We start from the raw sequence: 19,857 nt of genomic DNA on the forward strand, positions 1-19,857 counted from the left end.
TATTTTAGCAACCACGTGACGCAGCTTGACAACGTGGAAGCGATTAGTCAACAGTCTGCTGGGTAGGGCGTCATACGTTCCTCCCTTCATTACCCAATGGGATTCCATATCCTTCCTCTGGGCACGTTTGAAATTAAAATACTTTCTGCTTTATGAGCCTTCAAGAGTTTTCCACATGAATACCTGGATGACGTCGGCGTTATCGCTACCTACTAATTTTAATGTTACGCTATGCGTTCAGTATATATATACATTATTGGCCATGTATTACATTAACATTTATTACATTATATATGCAAAAGTTATTACATTAGCAGCGATTACATTATGGGCAGTTATTACATTATCAGTTACTACATACGTATGACATTTTCACATGCACCTTAACAATTCAACAGCACAACTCCACCTGCATTTGCATCGTTGCGAGGCACTTGCATTGTTCTGACAATGTCCACTTGGGGTCAGAACGGGACGTTGAGTATTTTCTCTGGCTGCTTGCTGGTGTTCTGCAGTATGATCCCCACCGAAGGTGTGAATCTACTGTACTGTATCGCAGTTGAGACAAGTGTCATTGTTTGAAAAGATTGGCACAAACCCATTTAATTTTAGAATGTATAAAAAAAATATTAACATTGTGTTTGCATAAATTTGACAGTGCACATACATGTCTTTCATTGAAAAATGTCAGCATAATTAGCTTTTTCAGGGCATTGAGCCAAAATACATTATATAAACAAGAATATAAAAAATACAAACTACCATTGTGTAACATATAGATCACATATTTAGCTGGACATTTAAATAGGAATTTTCTATAAATAAGTCATCCTTTGAACCATTTCTGACCCTGGTTTGACATTTTCTAAAAATGCCACACAATAGACCCACTTCTGTCTGGGACATTACTGTAACCAAGTTACTGCAAGCAAACACTATTTTTCCCCTTAGGACAGACATCATTGCACGCCAACAGAACCAAACTGAGGAATTCCTCTATATTAACTCCAGCTGTTATAACCTGATATTGAACTACTGGTAAGCACCATGACATTTCACAGCCAGTAACTCAGGTTAAGGTAATATTTGTATTTCCTAATGACCAAAGCACGCTGTAAGTTATTGGCACATCTCAATATGTAGCCTAATTATGCATACTGGTTAAGCACGTTAGACTACTACTACAGAACATATTGACCAATAGAATGCAGTACTATTGTAGTTCAGTTGTACTTTTGTGATATTGAAGGATGTGAGAATGTGTTCAATATTAACCCTCTACTTACTGGAGTAAGACCAGTGAAGGGGATTTCTTCAAAGATGACATTTCCCCTCAGGTTAATGTTTTTACACATTAAAAAACGGTCATCTACCTTCAATTAAATAGATGCCTGAGGCATGTAATGATATTCAGAAATTCCAACTGAGTCAATCCTACCTAACCACTAATTAATTTCTTGGACATCAGTCTGAACTGCTTTGCTATTAGGAACATCTTACAATATAATCTCTTGATATAGCTAGGCATAAGGAATATGACGTTTAAAACATCACTACTAGAAAAAGTAGGCTAGTCTCTCATTCAGCCTGTTCTTCTTTTGTATAAAAATAGAGCATTTCACTCACTAAACCATGTGATCAACTGGACAGAGTAAACACTCAATTTCAATGTCTTGTTCTCTTGATAATGTCCTAATTTCTTCAAAGTTCTGGTGATCAAGACTCTACCAGTATTTCCATGATGTGCTCCAGCTCATGCAGGTCCCTGAAGCTCTGGTTGAGAGATAAGAGGGTGAAGTGGACGGAACGGAGGACAGAGAGGGTAAGTACTTAAGCAGCTCGTCACTGGCTGCAGCAGAGTGCTCGGACCCCCCATCTCCCTGTCAAACACAGATGTGTCGATGTCATGGAAAAGTTCATCTAGTTTTACATCCTGCAGGTAGCTGGAACACACAACCTCCTCCACCCTACCAAAAGCCACCCAGCTCCGTTTGAGCCCCAGGTCTCCAGGTAGGTTCTCAATGGACCTGAAAGGTGTCCTCTGAGGTGACCGCCCTCTATCGACAGTCAAGTCTAGTTCTTTCAGAATGGAGGAGACAGCAGCTGACAGGGAGAAGTCACTCTCTGAGGACATCCAGACATCCTCCTTGTCCTCGACACCTGAGGCACTGTTTACAACACCCAGACCAGACTCCCTGTGGAGGCAGGGTTTAGATGGGACCATGGGTGGCACTGTTCCTGTCAGGTTAACTAACCCATATGGAGGCTTGTTTTCTAGGTGTATATGCCGCAGGGTGTTGGCTATCAACACGGTGCGGCGCAAACTAGGCTCCATCAGCTCCTGCCCGCGGTGGTACTTGACAAGGGAGATGCCAAGCACGGACTGCCGCTGGCTCTCCCAAGTGCCGCTACGCATGCCCCCCACGACATCATCGACATTGCGCTTCCGACCCTTGGATATCATCATCATCCTCCTCGACCTAACATAGTTAGCAAGATGGAGAACGCAAAACTTGATAAGAATCTTTAGAGATCACATCAAGACACATTACATTGTGAGTTTACTGCAGTGTGGGAATATAATAACTAGCTAGCAATATATGTTTGCAAAACAATAACAAACCTGTTGTGTGCAACTGTTCATCTGTCTTCAGCTATCTTTTCGATATAGAAAAGTAATGAATTATGTTAGGTCCAAATATGTCCTATTTGTTTGCCTAGCTCGCCGGCTCCGTACAAAACCCACCGGCAAACTAAAAAGTAAATTCGTTCCCGCCCGAGATTTAAGTTTCACCAGAGAAGAGGCGATGCGAGAAGTTTCACTCTGGCCAAAATACTGAACTTAACAGACCAGGCCGGAGTTTGATAAGTCAATGAGGGAAGTGAAAAAATATTTCTTAATTTTCTCGAAATCTAAAAACACAACCTAGATTCGAGCCGATGTTTTAAGTAGTTGAACATATTCTTACCTCAACCTCGTGAAAGTGACAAACTGAAACGTTTTAATTTTCGCCAAAAAAACAACATTATATCGAAGGAGAGCCTGTGAATTGATGTTAGACCCGATGACGTTTTTATTTCAATTTTAAAAAACATGAGTTTATGATAGGTTTACAATAGGCTCGGCTATTTTGACAAAGCCAGCTATGGACGAGCTACATTGCCCAAAAAGTTACTGAATGCTTTGCATACCCATGCTACTGTGATATTAGGCCACGTAAGTCATTATATGCCAACCTATTTGTCTCTATATTCAAACAGAAAGCTTCCAATATGTTTTTCTCATTCGCCAAATTAGAAATTCAAACTCGTCAGAATTGCAGTAGATAAAGGAAATGTTGTTGACAGTGGTAGGGTAGTCCCAGCAGTCTCTTAGCTTTTGTTTGAAGTGTTCTCATCAGTGTTGCCAACTGCTCAGTAAAGAAAGCAGCTATTGGCTGTCCTAAAAGTCGCCAACTAACGTCATTGCCTAATTTGTATAATTGGCCATGTGCATGTAATTGTCATGGACGCTGTAGGAGAGAGGAATAACGTCTGGGAGAGACACAAAGTGAGTAAAAAACACCCTAAATATGTTTAGAACTACCAATGAACTTTCTTCTGTCATTCTTGTTATTTTTTTAAATGTCACAATGTCACTCCTCCTTTATCTGGGCTTGGGACCGGCAAAAGTGACCCAAAAGAGACATTGGTGGAGTTACTTCGTTTTTTATTTTATTTGTATTTATTTGGTTTGTTTTCTAACCTTATGGTCCACTTAGGAGCCTACAACTAGTCACAGTAAAACATGACATTTTTTAACCATAACATTTTTTTTTGTATACAATCTACATTAACAATCTAAATGGACCAAAAAGAGACAATAGAAAAAACTGTCAATGGCAATGTGAAAAAAATGATGGTGACTAGTCTGGCTCTAATTCAGGTAAAAAAATTTTTTTACGTAAGCCAGGGTGGGATCAGCCAGTGGTGGCTTCCCGCGTGCGCGATTAATTTGCAGTCTGGATACGAGGGGTGAACATCGCCTGCTCTGACTGCAGCTGGGAGGGACTGCTGTGTGAGGACTGGGCCGCCTGTGAGTGCTTTGGGATGGGGGGTGGGGCCCACGGCAGCACCCGCTGCTCATTGAGAAGAGTAAGAACAATATGTGAGTTCACGTCAGTCTCCAATAACACCAGGAAAAGTCGCTAGCTTTGTCGCTAGTTGCTTTTTTGAAAATGTGTCGCTAGAGGGGTCTGAATACACGCTAAATATAGCGACAAAGTCACTAATTTGGCAACACTGGTTCACATAGGTGTTTGTATGTGACACTTCTAGAGATGGGGAATAGTGACCCTGTATGTGACTGTACTACTGCCTCTGCCAAGAAGCCTTTAAGACTTTCATGGCACAGGTCAGGTGCTAGTTCACCTATAACCACAGACTTTGGTTCAAGCTCAATTTCAGCTGTTCACCCTCAATAGCTACATAGTGCCAGCAAATACTTCTGATAAACATTGTTGACATGTTCTTTTAGAGAATGTGACACATAAAGACTGCCACTTCACAACTACATTGTAATAAAAAACTATTTATTTCAAAAGCTAGCTATAAAATTCTGACACAGCACACGATCAGGCTACAAGTAGGCCTAGGCTATAAATAGCACATAGGCCTAATTGATTACTCTCTTTGCACGCATACATACTCAGTCAACATTCAATTGCTGTTGGGTTAAAAAATATCAAAAAATAAAAGTAAAATTGATATTTGAATGATATTGGCTATGTAGTTAATTAAAAATCTGCACAAAGTATGAGACCCACACACAACTACAAAGATTATTGACATATTACATTTGTCATACATTATAATATCCAAGATAAAATCATTACAAAACATTAGCAAAAGCCAAAGCTGCCATTTCATTCCAGCAAGAAAGATTGGCCTGTAAAAATAAGATCTAAGTTGCGGTGTCTGATTGGCCAGCTGTGGTACGTGGTTTACGGAAAAAGAAGGGCTCTGTCTTGTTAGGGTTAACTGTATTCCCCGCAAACCCCAACGGTCTTCCTGTCCCAGTCAGAGATGGACAAGCACTTGACGAAGAAGTGTCCCAGGTCATATTTGGAAATGACCCGCCCTTTCAGCATGTTCTCTGTCACTGTGTACTTCTCAGTCAAAGGGAGATTATCTGTTGGGAATAGCATTTATATTTAGCAGTATAAGGCACCTAATATGATTACATATTCAGATAATTTTGACTCAATATGTGTATAATGTTTAATATCACTTGAATAACACTAATCCATCCAGTACATACCCACTGGGCACATACTTTGAATCAATATTGTTTCCATGTAATTTCAATGAAATTACATTGAACCAACATTGAATAGACGTTTCATTTACGTCTTTGCTCAGTGGGTAGTGTGTGAGGAGTGATGATAGGCCTATCATGTCATCACTGGAGCCACTTACAGTATAGTAGTACAGTACTACATTTCTACTGATTGGGGAAAGGCGACAACTAACCGTCGATGTGAGGGGGCATGACAGCCACGAAGTCCAGCCCTGACTCCTTCAGCACCATGTACATCCTATCATGGTCCTGTGTGACCGGTAGGAGCCTGGGTGGCACTTTAGACCGGTCCCATAGGAGGAAGGCTTTGAAGAGAGAGGGGGACAATATAAGGATATGGTTTCTATATGGTAGTTTATTGGAAGTTGGAAAGATGCTGTGACCCTGACTGTCCAATAATCTGTACCTGACATGCAGCCAACTACTTTGCGGATCCCCCGAGCTTTCATGGCGTCTAAGATGTTTCTGGTTCCTTCTGACATCATTGTTGTGGGACCTGTGGATTGCAACTGAAACATGAACATACTGACCATTATCCTGGCCTAAGCATTCAAATGTGTAGGCCTAGTGCAGCAACCCCCTAGTGCAGTTAGTTACCTCAACTCACCCTGAACATGATTACAAAACATGTATAACTCATAACAGAAAACTTGTTTTAATGAGACTCCTGAACACTTCCATTTTGATTTGCACCTCAAGATATATTTCAGCTTGTATAACATATCTGTTATAACTTGGTTTTATTCAGACAACTTAACATATGTTTTTACTAACTTAGAAATCCTATAGCCTACTAATGAAAAATTTCCTAAACTTACCGAGGTCACTCCTGGTGCCCAAAATGATGATAACAGCATCCTGACCCTCCATGGTCTTCTTCACATCCTCCTTATTGAGGACATCTCCCACCACCACCCTGCAGGCTTTGTGTTCTGCAGGCAGCCTGGCAGGGTCTCTCACCAGCACTGTCACATTGTAACCTGTGGATAATGATGTACAAAGAAGCATTATGAATTTATTGACTCGTTTTATCATCTACCAATGATCCATCGGTATTTGAGTCTGATGGGAATACGAAGATGAGAGGAAAATGTAATGCAGGCAATTAGTTAATTTTTGATGAATGGATCTTAATTCTAGAGCATGGCTGTGGGTCGAATTGATTAGGCCTTCCCAGTGTTCTGGATAAACGCGATAAGCGGACAGCGAACTTCATCGCGTATCTGCCGCGCACTGCAATGCACTCATCCCAATCATCAGTCAGCAGAACATTATAACGACTTGCATGACTCAACATTTTTGTCGCGTGATCTCCGAGCAAGAAAACGAACACCCTTGTTAATCAAATAATCCAAAAGTGAGTTTTTTTTAGCACGTTTGTAATTAATAGCACGGAATAGAACAAATCAGATTGGAATAGAATAGAAAATAAAAACACAAATATAATAAAATATAATAACCCCCCCCTCCCCAGAGGAAGGCTGTGGCAAATTACACTTCCAATTACACTAGTATAGCATATGCTAATGACAGATGTCTGCTGTCCTATAGCATTGCATAGGAAATCAAATGAATAACGTTCAGCATAGTTTAGGAACAAGGCAGAACACTCCGATCACTTTTGGACCAGGCTACACAGCAATTGATATATGAGGGATTGTGTAAATAACCTATAATCACCCACAATAATGAGTTAATTATGTAATTTAGAAACGTTGCCTACCCGCTGCAACAGCCAGTGGTAATGTCACCAGTCCGGTCATTCCCGTGGCCCCAAATATTGCAACATTCTTTATCGATTCTGACATAATAACAGATTGCGAAACTATCACTGGTCACCGAAGAACGTTACAACTTCTTACTTTGTGGATCGCGTGCAACAATGTACCCGAAAACATACACGCAAAATGAACCTCTTTGAAACATTGAGAAACGCCCCTTTTAGATCACCAAAAAAGGCTCACTTCCGCAACAGACTCCTCCCAGCCCCATCAATGAATGGAAAACGCACACCGTCACAACAGGGCCGTAATTGTGCAGGATATATATTCCTTTTTAGATCATTTCAACTAATGTATTCTGTTTTTCTCAGTTTGGAGATCCAAAGATCTGAAAGCATGGCAGTTCCAAAAATCAGCCAAGAGACCAAATTGCAGGAATGTTCCAGCTACCTCTTGTCGAATCAACTTCAACCTCCTCCACTACGCGACAGCCATCCTGTTATGGCACCTAGGTGACTGACTGGGATTCCAACCGTCTCCTGTGATCCACATGGCGAGCCACAAGAATGTAGTAGCCCACTGACCTCAAGCCTGCAGGCATTTGTTCGGGGAGGTGCTATTGTAATGGATTTAAGAACGTGCCGTAGACTCACTTAACAGCTACTGCAGCTTGGCATTTCGCCGATGGAGCTATCCAATTGCTACCTTTTGTTTAGTTCAAATAGTTGGTACTGTTGTCAAGAAGGGCGGTCGTGTGTTGCGAAGCAGATTATCACCGGCTCGAGTCCAGTATTGGGACATGGACAGTGGCCGAAGCTAAATTGTTGTCAGCACACTGACATCGGTTTCACTATTAAACATCTTCAGGTCTCTGGCAAGGTTATGTGCATGTGGTTCACATAGTCTCGCTCGTCGGACTCATGGCGATACAGTGGCTGGGGGTGGGGGGGGGGGGGCACGGTTCAGAGAACCACCTCCGTTAAATAGCATAGGCCCACTTTCCCTTCATAGATGCATGCCACAAGATGCTTCCTGTATGAAATGCTCTTCTTTAGGTGACATTAACGTAATTCATCAGCGAGGAGAGAACAATTACTGTAGGTTGAAGTAAATACATTTGCATGTCACTTTCAGGTACACAGCTTTTATGTAGTTATCCATAGACGTTTCAGGGGTGTGCTTTTTAAAAATGAATATTGTTTTTGAAGTCAGATTTTTCAGGGGGGTGCTGCAGCATCCTCAGCCCTCATACTTCCCACTGTAATGTAGTTATCAACGTTAAACGTTATTATCAGTTTATAAACTAGTAATACAGTGAGTTTATGTTCATGTACTTTTAATAATATGCCTACTTGACAATAATTCCGCTTGTTTTAAGGTAGTTCATGTCATATTGGGAAGTAACTTCCAATAGTTCCACATTACATGTTGTCAAATGAACAATGTCCACTGGGAAAAGAAGAGGGCTTCAAACACTTTCGTGGAGATAGAGATGCACTAGAATGATTTTCCTATCTGTAAACCCTAGACACCATTTATAACGGGTTATTACTGGAATTCATTGATTTTGTGTGTGTCGACCCCCCCCCCCCCTCTCTCTAATTTTCTCTCTCTCGCTATATGGAGGTGGGTTCCTTCGCCGCACTAATGCCGAATTCTCTCTAGCAGTATCACGACTGGGGGGAGAGGGAGCGCGTAGGCTATCAAGTGGACAGTATATCCGAGCCCACCGGCTTGGATTATTTGATCAAGCATTTTAGCCTGGCTGCAATACACCTTTCATGGCAGTCGCGTGGTCCCACTAGCCACGGCAGGGAATTTACATGTATTGCCGCATTATCTGCCTTTATTAGCCAGATATCTTCATCCTGATCCCACAGTTCGATTGAGGATATAGGCTACTTGACTACTATGCCAGCGAAGAAACACCGCGTCGCGAGGCTCTGTACATAATTTGCTCACTGGTTCATTGATACTGGCACCACATCGACTGATTTTTACGTATATTTCGGTGAAAAACAAACTCATATCTGAAATTGAGGCTACGGTAAGTTCGTTGTAGCATATGTTGCATGTGTATATATGTATATTACTTTTTTTTTTTTTTTATATCATTGAGCATGAACAATTCGAGATGCCCGTGTTCGTGGGAGATGCAGCAACACCGGCCTGCATTGGCTAAGGCTACTGCAGTGATTCAATAGGGCCGTATTATATGCTGTTTTATTTTGCTGGGTATTAGGCATTTGCTGTTGTTTAGATCACTTGTGTTGGCCGAACCTAATATTCAGGCTACTATTTGTACACAGGCTTTGAATAGCAAATATGGGCAGGTTAGGATAGGCCTTATACAATGTTTAATTATTTAGAATTGGTCCGCGCATGTTCCTGATGATTAAACGCACGTAAGTGTATGACACTTTTAGAACATTCATTGCATGTCACAATGGAGCCTTATTATTGAAAGAAGTAACGTAAGAAGAGCATTAAACAACATGCTTGTACATATAGTAGTCTACAGCTACGTTATTTGACCGCAACTACAATAACTAAAAGTAGTCCAAATTGAAATGCTATTTTATCCAACAGCAGATTAGCCATATGACATTTATAGCATGGCTGCATCATTTTAATGCAGCCACTTCCTTGCTTAAAAGTGTTTATCCAAAGAAAAGATCCGTGCACTTCATATGGGATGGTGCAGGGGACGGTGATCATAGCCTAAGTGTGGTATAATGAGACGGCGGTGGTAGGGATGCAGGTCATACAGTATGTGTCATTTTAAGGTTAAAAGTGATTGCACAATAGGGAGTTAAGTAGTTTGACAACATGCCAATATTCCACAACCAAATATCTGCCATTTATATCCTCTTTTGCCCTGGCTTCTTGCGCACAACTGCGTCGACACTGTAGTAGCCCACCTCACCATCAACTTGGATAGCCACCACTAGGCAATACTATTAATGACAGCCTAGTCTTGCAGGTTTGACATGAGAAATCTTGATCTAATGTGAGGAGTATTTGTGTGGATCAAGCCTAAATTCTGTTAGGCTTGACACTGAACTATAGCTTTTTTGGTGACCGTAGGGCTGGGCGTAGCCTGTTCTACGGATGTCAGTGTTGTTAATGTTGGTCACACACAGTTGTTCAAATTGTGAAATGACTGGAACGATCCGTTGCAACACAGTCAGACTCGTGCTGTGACGTCATGATACTACCGCTGGCGCTGTCCATTGTACTGATCTGTCATGGGACGCAAAAATGTCAAATTCAGACTCTTCAGCAAAGTTTGTGGGCAAAGGCAAAAGGAATGTCAATAGCCACTTTATTCTGAATGCAAGTGAGAATTTATGGTTTAACGTTAGTATATTTTGTACGTTAGTATATCCATCCTTTATAGGACAATGTTGCAGGACTTTTAAAATAATCGTTTGACAAGGCCTGCTGTCGTAGTAGGCCTATGCGAGCCATTCAAACTGACACTACAGGCTACATTTTCCTGTGGTGAGACAGTGATTGATACACGCCATTGATATTTACAGATCATTTTTTAAGCTGCATAGACAATAGGTCTACTTCTGGACATGTGATGCTGTATAACGTCTGATAGACTTAAGTGAAGTTGATTCAGATAAGGTCAGAGACTTACACAAACGGGTGTTTTTTGTGTGTGTGTTATGGGTCTTCTGTCCCTTGAACACAGCAGACTATAGGACCCATTGTCTTTACATTTAAACACAATAAAAGGCCTGGGTCTCTACTGATACTACGGAAGTGTGCATTCAGAAAATAACCTAGCCATATAGCCAATACTCAGTGTTCTCCATTGTATGCAAATTGACAGTAATATTGTGTGGGGCGTAAAAGTCAAGGAAAAATGTCCACTGATACACCAATCTTTGTAAAAGATGGATGAAAAGCTGATTGAAAATGGAGGGGGGACCAGTAAGATGAGGGACCAGTCCTCAGCCTGAGGGGGACAGAATTAAAGGTCCTCAATTCTGTGGTGTGTAATGTGGTGTGGCATCTGTCTATGCTCAGGGGAACTTCTTCCTCTCTTCTGTTCTATCCTCTAGTGTCTTAGTTTCTTGAGCCCCCTAACTCCGTACACAGTGAAAAGAGTTTGGGGTCAGGCTGTCCCTCTCGTATCAGTTGGTAGAGCATGGTGCTTGCCACGACAGGGCTGCGGGTTCGATTCCCACAAGGGACCAGTATGAAAAAGTAACAAAATGTATGCACTCACTACTGTAAGTCGCTCTGGATAACAGCATCTGCTAAGTTACTTAAATGTAAATGTATCTATTCCTGAAACTGAAATGCTAAAAAAAAAAAAAACGCTTCACTTTAATGATTGTCAAGATGTGTTCATTTGATCGTTTACTGAAGGTGGATTTTCAGGAAGTGAAATATGTTGACCTAGAATACTTAGCGACACTAAATATAGGTTTTAAAATGTTCTGTATCTTTTGCAGTATCAATGCTTTGCAAAGAGGGGGGGGGGCGTGTAATCAAGACTCATGACATATTTCTGCAAAGAGGGGCTACTCAGGATAGAAACAACACAATCAGATTAGAATTTAAATACGGCAGAAAGAGATCCCTGAAATAATTCTGCATCTCCATACAGCTTCAATAAAGGGCAGTTTGTGCCACCGCAGTGGTTTCCATAGCTCCTCAAAGGACCTCTGCTTCTCTCAGACAGGAAGTAGGAAGTGCGAAGGTCACAGGCAGAGTGCTACTGGAGCAGCTGGCTTGTTGCCTGGGAATAATTTTTGGGGTTGAGGAGGTGTTGTGAATTACTGTACCAGGGCCATTTTTTCCGGAAGCATGTTTTGGGCAGTGGGAAAGGGGGATGGGTGTGGGGATACAGCCTGATTCTTACTCCATGCCGGCAGGCTGGAGATTTATAGTTGTAGCCGGGTGACACGGTATAGCCAAAGAGCAATAATAATGTTGAGTGCTTTGGAGGAGAATGCTGAACAAGAGCCAGAAACAAACTGGCGAAAAACAAAGATGGACGATCTAAATTGTGCATATGTCACTATAGACTATTGCAGTATCTACAACTGATTTGAGCTGTAAAGGGTAGAGGCAGTCTGCAACGAACAGAAGCAGCAGAACACAGCAACACAGAAAATGATCAGGGCCAGACTAACCCATAGAGATAATCCTGAATGAATGTTCAGACTTTTGTGGTCTGAACTGTGGACACAGCATGACTTCACCTGCCCTGTAGTATGCACAAGGTGTAGCAAGAAACAGTAAGGACTCAGTGTTTACTCAACTTCAATGGTTACACCTTGCCTGCCGTGGTGTGGTGCAGACGACTGTCTCTGACCTTCTCCCAGCATCAGACGGATCAAAGGGCTTAGGCATGTTGACTTGTTGTGTCTCTTCTGGAGGTGTCATGGACATGTATTGAACCCTGTGTCATCCATTTTTGCCTGACAATCTGTTATTGCTTCATTTTAGTCTGATCATCATTGGATTCTCTGTTGAGGGCTAGCCTGATCGCCACGCTAGCTGTTTCCCAGCTTGACGTAGGTTATGTTTCTGCCATTAACAACAGCAGCCTACAGTTTGGCCACCCCGGATAGTGAATTGTCCCCGTAGAAGCAGAAGCATATGTGGGCTGGATTATTGCTGGAGAGCAACAGTGTTGTTGTTGTTTCAGTGCAGAGCGTCTTGGATATGTGAGAGGGGCCTCTGGCACGCTGAGACTCTGACAGCTGTGTTTGTTTACCAGGAAGAACAACATCACGTCAGTCAGTGGGATCCTTAAGGTAAAAAACTGTCTTATTGGAGGGACACCAGGTGGTAGGTCTAGGAAAGGCCTGCTGGGGCGACCAAAGGCTAGCAACAGCACAGGCCAATTCGTTTGACACATATGACAGTGTGACAGTTCGGATGGAGCCTTAATGCATTGGCGACCATTGTGGCTGTGTTGTGGCCTACCATCAGTGTGACATCCTTCACTATACAGTACATGACCATGGCATTTTGATGTGCGTGCGGTCCCTTGAAAACCATGTGTGTAGTGCGTTATTTTGTGCAACACGTGGGGTCTTTCTGTATAAAGGTGGCGTATGTTGTTCAGTAAGTGTGTGACCTACCACCCGCTTTCATGGCTCAATAGGCTAGTAGTATCTGGTAGTATGTGATTGTAGGACACACCAGCTTCTTGAGCGGTCATGGAGATGTACTGCTGATGCCTACGGGTGCAGTCTCTGGAGTTACTGTAGGAGGCGCTCTGGGTATCCAGGGAACATTCTGGTGGGGAATGAGACAACCGACTGGAACGCGTTGAGCTGTGAAACATCAGACTCATGCTTCACTACACCCTCCTCTGCGTCTCCTGCACACCCACACACACGCACGCACACACACCCACATACATACACTCACATTGACACACACACGCACACGCGCACACACACACACACCCACATGCATACACTCACATTGACACACACACGCGCACACACACACATACAAATTATCCACATCTGGAGAGGAAGGGGGCTGTGGTGTGATTGTTACAGTACTGTAGCTCTCTCTAAATCTGAATTTCACTGAGCATAGAATTTAGGCCTGACTGAATTTCACTGAGCATTGAATTTAGGACTAACTGAATATCACTGAGCATTGCATCGATCCTTTGACATGATCTGAGACAGATTTGATCATGTAGAAAGATGTGTAAGTATGATATCAGTATGATTTCAGTATTCTCTCTGTATGATCTCAGTGTGATCTCAGTATGTTCTCTGTATGATCTCTGTATGACCTCAGTGTGATCTCAGTATTCTCTCTGTATGATCTCAGAGTGATCTCGGTATGCTCTCGGTATGCTCTCTGTATGATCTCGGTATGATCTCAGTGTGATATGTATTTACTGTACATTTCCAATTGATTCCTGATATATAATATGCTTTATTTATTGATGACCTCATTCCTGGAATTGAGAATACTCTCCTGATGGGTGTGCTGTGTTTATATCTTTCAGAATGTCTGTGCTCATCATTCTATAGAAGCGGATAGTGGAGGTCCCTCTGAGGCTCTTTTGACATTTTCTTTTGTATGTCTCACTTGGCTGCTTAGTTGTCCAATATTTGTTGCCATTTCTTTCTGACTCAACCTTTATTTCTTGATGTATTAGATGGTTGTCAATGGTTGTGTACAACAACACTTGCAATAGGAAATAGAGAGTGAGAGAGCAATAAGTACACTCCAGTGTGCGATTTATGGGGGGCCAAGGGGGGCTCAGCCACCGGAATGAGACATGAGCTCCCCGAAATACAACAAAAGTTGTATTTGAACCATTATCCTGTTTGTTTAAAATGAAATGTTATACTGCTACAGTGGTAAATATGAAAATACAAGCTTAGGTTCTTTCATCACATTCATCTCTCTACTCTGCCTGTCTCCCTCTTTCTCTGTCTGTCTTGAGCTTTCGCTAACGAACTTGCAACATTGTTTTGACTGGGTCAAGCCCACTAGCGAACTTGTAACATTATCAACTAGGTTCAGCCTGCGAGTGAACTTGCAACATTGTTTCAACTGTATACTAAGTATTAGTTTCTGTGTTCTGCCTCTGAAACGCAGAGGTCTATAATCTGCCCTGTAGATAATCATGGCATTCTGCAATAAATGGTTGGCTGATAGGGTATTGGCCAGAATGGTTCACCATGCAAAAAGGCAGTTCTGGTCTTGCCTCTTCTGGATCTTCTGGTAACCTATTGAAAAGTACAACAATGATATAGCAAATTAAGATTCGTCATGTATGCCTTTAATTTTCATGACAAAACAAAGTAGCCTAACACACCTGTGGAAGTGTGTCGTTTTTCAGGGTCCAACTCCAGCTCCAAATGACAGGTTGAATACCATGTGCCTTATTTTTTATATTTTATTTAGGGGTAAGGGTGTGGGCTCTAGATGATTCTATCATCCAATCAGGGCAGTACATACAGTACTCATTCAAGTGTTTTTCTTTATTTGTACTATTTTATACATTGTAGAATAATAGCAAAGACATACAAAATATGAAATAACACATATGGAATCATGTAGTAACCAAAAAAGTGTTAAACAAATGAAAATATATTTTATATTTGAGATTCTGCAAAGTAGCCACCCTTTGCCTTGATGACAGCTTTGCACACTCTTGGCATGCTCTCAACCAGCTTCATGAGGTAGTCACCTGGAATGCATTTCAATGAACAGGTGTGCTTAATTAAAAGTTCATTTGTGGAATTTCTTTCTTTGAGCCAATCAGTGTGACAAGGTAGGGGTGGTATACAGAAGATAGCCCTATTTGGTAAAATACAAAGTCCATATTATAATAATAATAATAATATATGCCATTTAGCAGACACTTTTATCCAAAGCGACTTACAGTCATGTGTGCATACATTCTACGTATGGGTGGTCCCGGGAATCGAACCCACTACCCTGGCGTTACAAGCGCCATGCTCTACCAACTGAGCTACAGAAGGGGCTCATTGGGTTAAATACATGTCTTTACTATAGGTCATATTAAGCCCAAGGGGGGGGGGCTCATTGGGTTAAAATACATGTCTTTACTATAGGTCATATTAAGCCCAAGGGGGGGGGTCATTGGGTTAAATACATGTCTTTACTATAGGTCATATTAAGCCCATAAAATAGGAAGTCCTGTGGAAAAAAAATAGAAACCCCCAAATGTTACAGTATAATTCACACTCTGCCCTGATCCCAAGCCTAACAGTTTCAGTAACACAGACCCCTCCCAGCTCCATATTGAATGATAATCGCATTTTGGTAATCCTCAGAAAATGTGATTTACACAAGTCTAGAATATCTCAACCTTTTTTATTAGTAAGAGTACTGATCATGTATTTAGTGTTTTACTCCTGTTTTTCACATCTTGAGTGCTGTTTCAGAGCAGGGGACAACTGAGCAGGAAATACATATTTATTGTGTATTGTCTTATCTGCCAAGATGTCAAAGTGTAATATTTTTTTCTATTTTGGTCCATTTAGTCTTTCAGTGATGTTTTGTGTTTTATTTTTACTACGTGTTGTGTATTGTGTGATCTATCTAGCCCATACAGGTAGTGTTTGTTTTATCTGGAGACCCATCATTAAACTGTATGGTTTTGGTGTTGAATGCTGAAAGGGAAATGTGGGGGATGGGAGGAGAACAGAGGGGAATCAGGGGTTGAGGTTTGGGGGAGGGGGAATTTTTTTGAATATTTGTGCTTTGTGAGTTGCCTCAAAAACATTCTCTGGTATTGTAACAAAAAAAGAGTTCAACCTCAATCAGTCTCCCACTGCAGACTTACGCTTGAACATGTCCATATTCATACGGACATGAGTGTAACATGACAAAGAGCCAGAGGGATGGGGGATAAGGGCAGTAGCTCTCTGCTTAATATATTGTACTGTTTACTGACGGCACTGCTCTCATCCCACTTGATGTGAAAGAGACACAATATGAACCGGTTGTTTCAATAAGGTCATTTTTTTAATAAGACATGATCGGGGAAGAAGAGCGTGCCAAACTCCCTCTGTTATGTATTTTATGGAAATGAATGAGTCAAGAATGAGAAATGATTATTAAGAATCAGAAATGCTCTGGATAGGCATATGGATGAGTCGTCAAAGTGTAAGTGATCACTTATGATTCTGTTTTCACAAAATCCTAGATATCTATGGCTGTTCATAGCCCTCCCTGGATTACTTAATATATGGTGTGGACTGGAGCTCTATCAAAACATGCATGCACTTTGCCCCTTAAAGACAAATTGTTGTGATTCAGATTTTCTGCATGGTGTTTGAGATGATGTATTTACCTTCGTACAGTATCATTTCTTTCCATGGGGGTGATAAAGGGTGCATGAAGTGTGATCCGCATCCTAAATGTACTCGACCTAACTCTCCTGCTGTTTGTCTGTAGAGTTGTTCAGGGAAATAGGCGCGATGGCCAATGCCTCCACAGATCTGGACAACGCGGAGGCCCAGCGCCAGCTCAACAACAACAACACCCGTCTGGCCAGCAGCTCGGGACACTGGGAAACCGAGGTCACCAGCTCCAAGCTGTTTGAGTGTTCCCGCATCAAGGCCTTGGCAGGTGGGCGGATAGAGATACTGGACTAGAGGAACAAGAGCACCTTCACCTGTCTCAGTCACAGCTAAATCACACACAAGCTTCGTAGACCTTCCAGTATACCTGATGGATGTTCAAAGTTGTGGAAGGACTTGATTGATTATCTATCATACAGGGGGCTACTGACAAGGAGGTATGGTTTATATATTAGAGCCAGTGTTGTAGTTCTTGAGTCCATGACTCGGACTTGGACTCGGACTGGACCAGTAGTGACTGGGGACACGACTCAGATGAGAGGTTTAGTAACTACATCACTGATCAGAGCTCTATCTGGATGAACTACAGATGTAGGAACTTAATTTGATTACTCTTTTGTTGCAGAGAATTTTCCTGCACCATAGGAAATGCAAACTTGTAGTGTGTTGAAGATTTAAAAACTATTCTAAAGTTAGTAATATCCATTTCCATTTCCACTAAAATGGCAGACTTGATTTGCATTAACATAAAATGGATCAACCCCTACAAAAATGTCCATTCAATTCCACATAATAATTCACATTTCCTGTTGCTGCAGGTTTATTTTCTTGCTGTAGCAAACTGGTTTTTATTAATATCCTACATCTGTAAGCCTTGTGTTTATTTCATTTCTCCTGCAGAAGAGAGAGATGCTGTCCAGAAGAAGACCTTCACTAAGTGGGTGAACTCCCACCTGGCCAGAGTGTCCTGTCGGATTGCTGACCTCTACAACGACCTCCGGGACGGCTACATGCTCACAAGGCTGCTGGAGGTCCTGTCTGGGGAGATGCTGGTTGGTCAACCCATTCTCTGGTTCACAACCTCGGGCTACCTTTAAGTCAGTAGATGCTAGGAGAACAAGCACAAACGATTCAACAAAGAGCTCTCTCTGTATTGTAGTTTATTTTTGTTACAAATATTATCCAGTCACGTCTAAATGTTTCATGAATGGTGTCAGCACTGCAGCTACATGTCATGTGTGAGAATAGTCGTCCGCATAATGAGGTTTGACAATTGGATGGGAACAGCATTTGCACGCTTTCTTTGCCATTGCGTTTTTAATGAGGAAAAATATTGTCTTACTGTAAAGGCATTGAGATCAAAGCAGTATTTCTCCTGTATTTCCCCTGCAGATTGCTTTGACCATTCAAGTATGACTCCTCTCTCTCATTCCCTCTACCTCCTTACCTCGATTTTCTCTCACCCTTCTCTCCCTCCCCCATCCCTCCCTCCCCTAGCCGAGGCCCACGCGGGGTCGCATGCGGATCCACTGCCTGGAGAACGTGGACAAGGCCCTGCAGTTCCTCAAGGAGCAGAGGGTCCACCTGGAGAACGTCGGCTCTCACGACATCGTCGACGGCAACCACCGCCTCACCCTTGGCCTCATCTGGACCATCATCCTTCGCTTCCAGGTAGTGACCTTGCCCACCCGTCCTGGTGCCTGGTGTTGTCTGTCTCTGTCGTTTCCGTTGTGGTTGTATTTACATTTGATTTATTTTGTCATGCAGCCAACTCCTGTGGGGCCGTACCTGTCCCCTGTTGGGATTGTCCTTAAGACCTGCTGGTAGCTTAACCTCTGCTGAGGTATTTTGGGCATCCATTTCCTGCAGGCCTGTGTGTGTCTCATGTTGGGGACGGTATGTTCTAGTGCTGTGTAGCTCTATTCCTTCTTTGTCCCCGTGGGGTACTTTTGAACTCAGTCAGCATGTGGATGATGAACCTCATGTGGGTGTGCACCGTTGTTTCTACAAACTCCTGTTTCCGACTAGTACATGTTCTACGGTGTGACGTCGTAGACAATCTGCCCCAAGAGTCAGGAATAGTCTGATGAACCAGCGCTTCAAACTTGGCCTTCTTTAGCCAATACAGAATGACTGGCGCATAGGTATTCGCTTAATCTCTCAAAAAGTATTTTACTCAGTAGGTCCCTCCCATTGAATTCTACGGGCACTCCTACTAAGGCAGTGGTCTCCAAACTTTATTTGGCCCGTGACCCCATTTTGATATTTCCAAAAATGTGCGACCCCACCATGTAAAAAAAAAAGGGATGTGATCAATTGCCAATGTTTCCTTTTTTTAAACTGGAGCTATGGCAGGCTATTACAAATTAGTCTGGCAATACAGTTTGAAGTGACTGAAAACCATCAGAAAGGTATTGGGATGTTCAGAAGATCATCGGGCAATCATTTTGTATGAACTTACGTGTAGAAAAGAACATCGTCATTGATTTAGTGCCTGGTCTTGTCCACTCTGTTCTAAAGAGACCTGCCCGGCTTGTGGGCTTAAACGGTTCAGAAGATAGAGCCACATTTGTATGAAGAAAACAGGAATCACTATGTTTTTTTACAACTGCATCTACCAGCTACCAGAGGTTCTATGAGCATTTAAAAACAACTGGTTTCAGAGTTGCTCTCGCATCCCCTGGTTTGAGAAACGCTGCACTAATGCCAACTTTGAATCGTTGATATCCCAGGCTGTGTGCAATAGCCTGGGGTACGACGTTATAGTACACCTAATTCAAACACAAGAACAAAGTCTTATCGCATATTTTGTCACTCTATTTCATCAGTCTTTGAGCTTAGGTGAACCCATCTGAGAAAGAGACAGATTTAGCACCAGTTGGGTAAAGGTATCCACCTCGTGTGTCCCAGCGCTAAACAGAAGTAGGTCAAAAATCGGTGTATATTATTGTCATGA

At 42.2% G+C, this 19,857-nt stretch overlaps 3 protein-coding genes across 3 annotated transcripts in view; 1 reads left to right on the forward strand and 2 right to left on the reverse strand.

Moving 5' to 3' along the window:
- Positions 1–424: 424 nt before the first annotated feature.
- LOC123992430 (SERTA domain-containing protein 3-like) lies at positions 425–2,476 on the reverse strand. The gene has a single exon (XM_046293568.1). The coding sequence runs from the start codon at positions 2,468–2,470 to the stop codon at positions 1,754–1,756; it is 717 nt and encodes a 238-aa protein (XP_046149524.1). The 5' UTR covers positions 2,471–2,476; the 3' UTR covers positions 425–1,753.
- Positions 2,477–3,531: 1,055 nt separating this feature from the next.
- Positions 3,532–19,857, forward strand: part of LOC123993024 (spectrin beta chain, non-erythrocytic 4-like) — a 66,916-nt gene continuing 50,590 nt past the window's right edge. The window contains 4 exon segments of the mRNA XM_046294758.1: positions 3,532–3,550; positions 16,996–17,169; positions 17,802–17,953; positions 18,399–18,572. Coding sequence (XP_046150714.1) covers positions 17,019–17,169; positions 17,802–17,953; positions 18,399–18,572 — 477 coding nt within the window. The 5' untranslated portion in view covers positions 3,532–3,550; positions 16,996–17,018.
- LOC123993025 (flavin reductase (NADPH)-like) lies at positions 4,551–7,234 on the reverse strand. Its single transcript, XM_046294759.1, has 5 exons — positions 7,062–7,234; positions 6,157–6,318; positions 5,745–5,834; positions 5,512–5,643; positions 4,551–5,170 (listed from the first exon to the last, which is right to left on the reverse strand). The coding sequence occupies exons 1-5, from the start codon at positions 7,144–7,146 to the stop codon at positions 5,016–5,018; spliced, it is 624 nt and encodes a 207-aa protein (XP_046150715.1). The 5' UTR covers positions 7,147–7,234; the 3' UTR covers positions 4,551–5,015.

This window comes from Oncorhynchus gorbuscha, linkage group LG13 (genome assembly GCF_021184085.1).
Source record: "Oncorhynchus gorbuscha isolate QuinsamMale2020 ecotype Even-year linkage group LG13, OgorEven_v1.0, whole genome shotgun sequence".
NCBI classification, from domain to species: domain Eukaryota; kingdom Metazoa; phylum Chordata; class Actinopteri; order Salmoniformes; family Salmonidae; genus Oncorhynchus; species Oncorhynchus gorbuscha.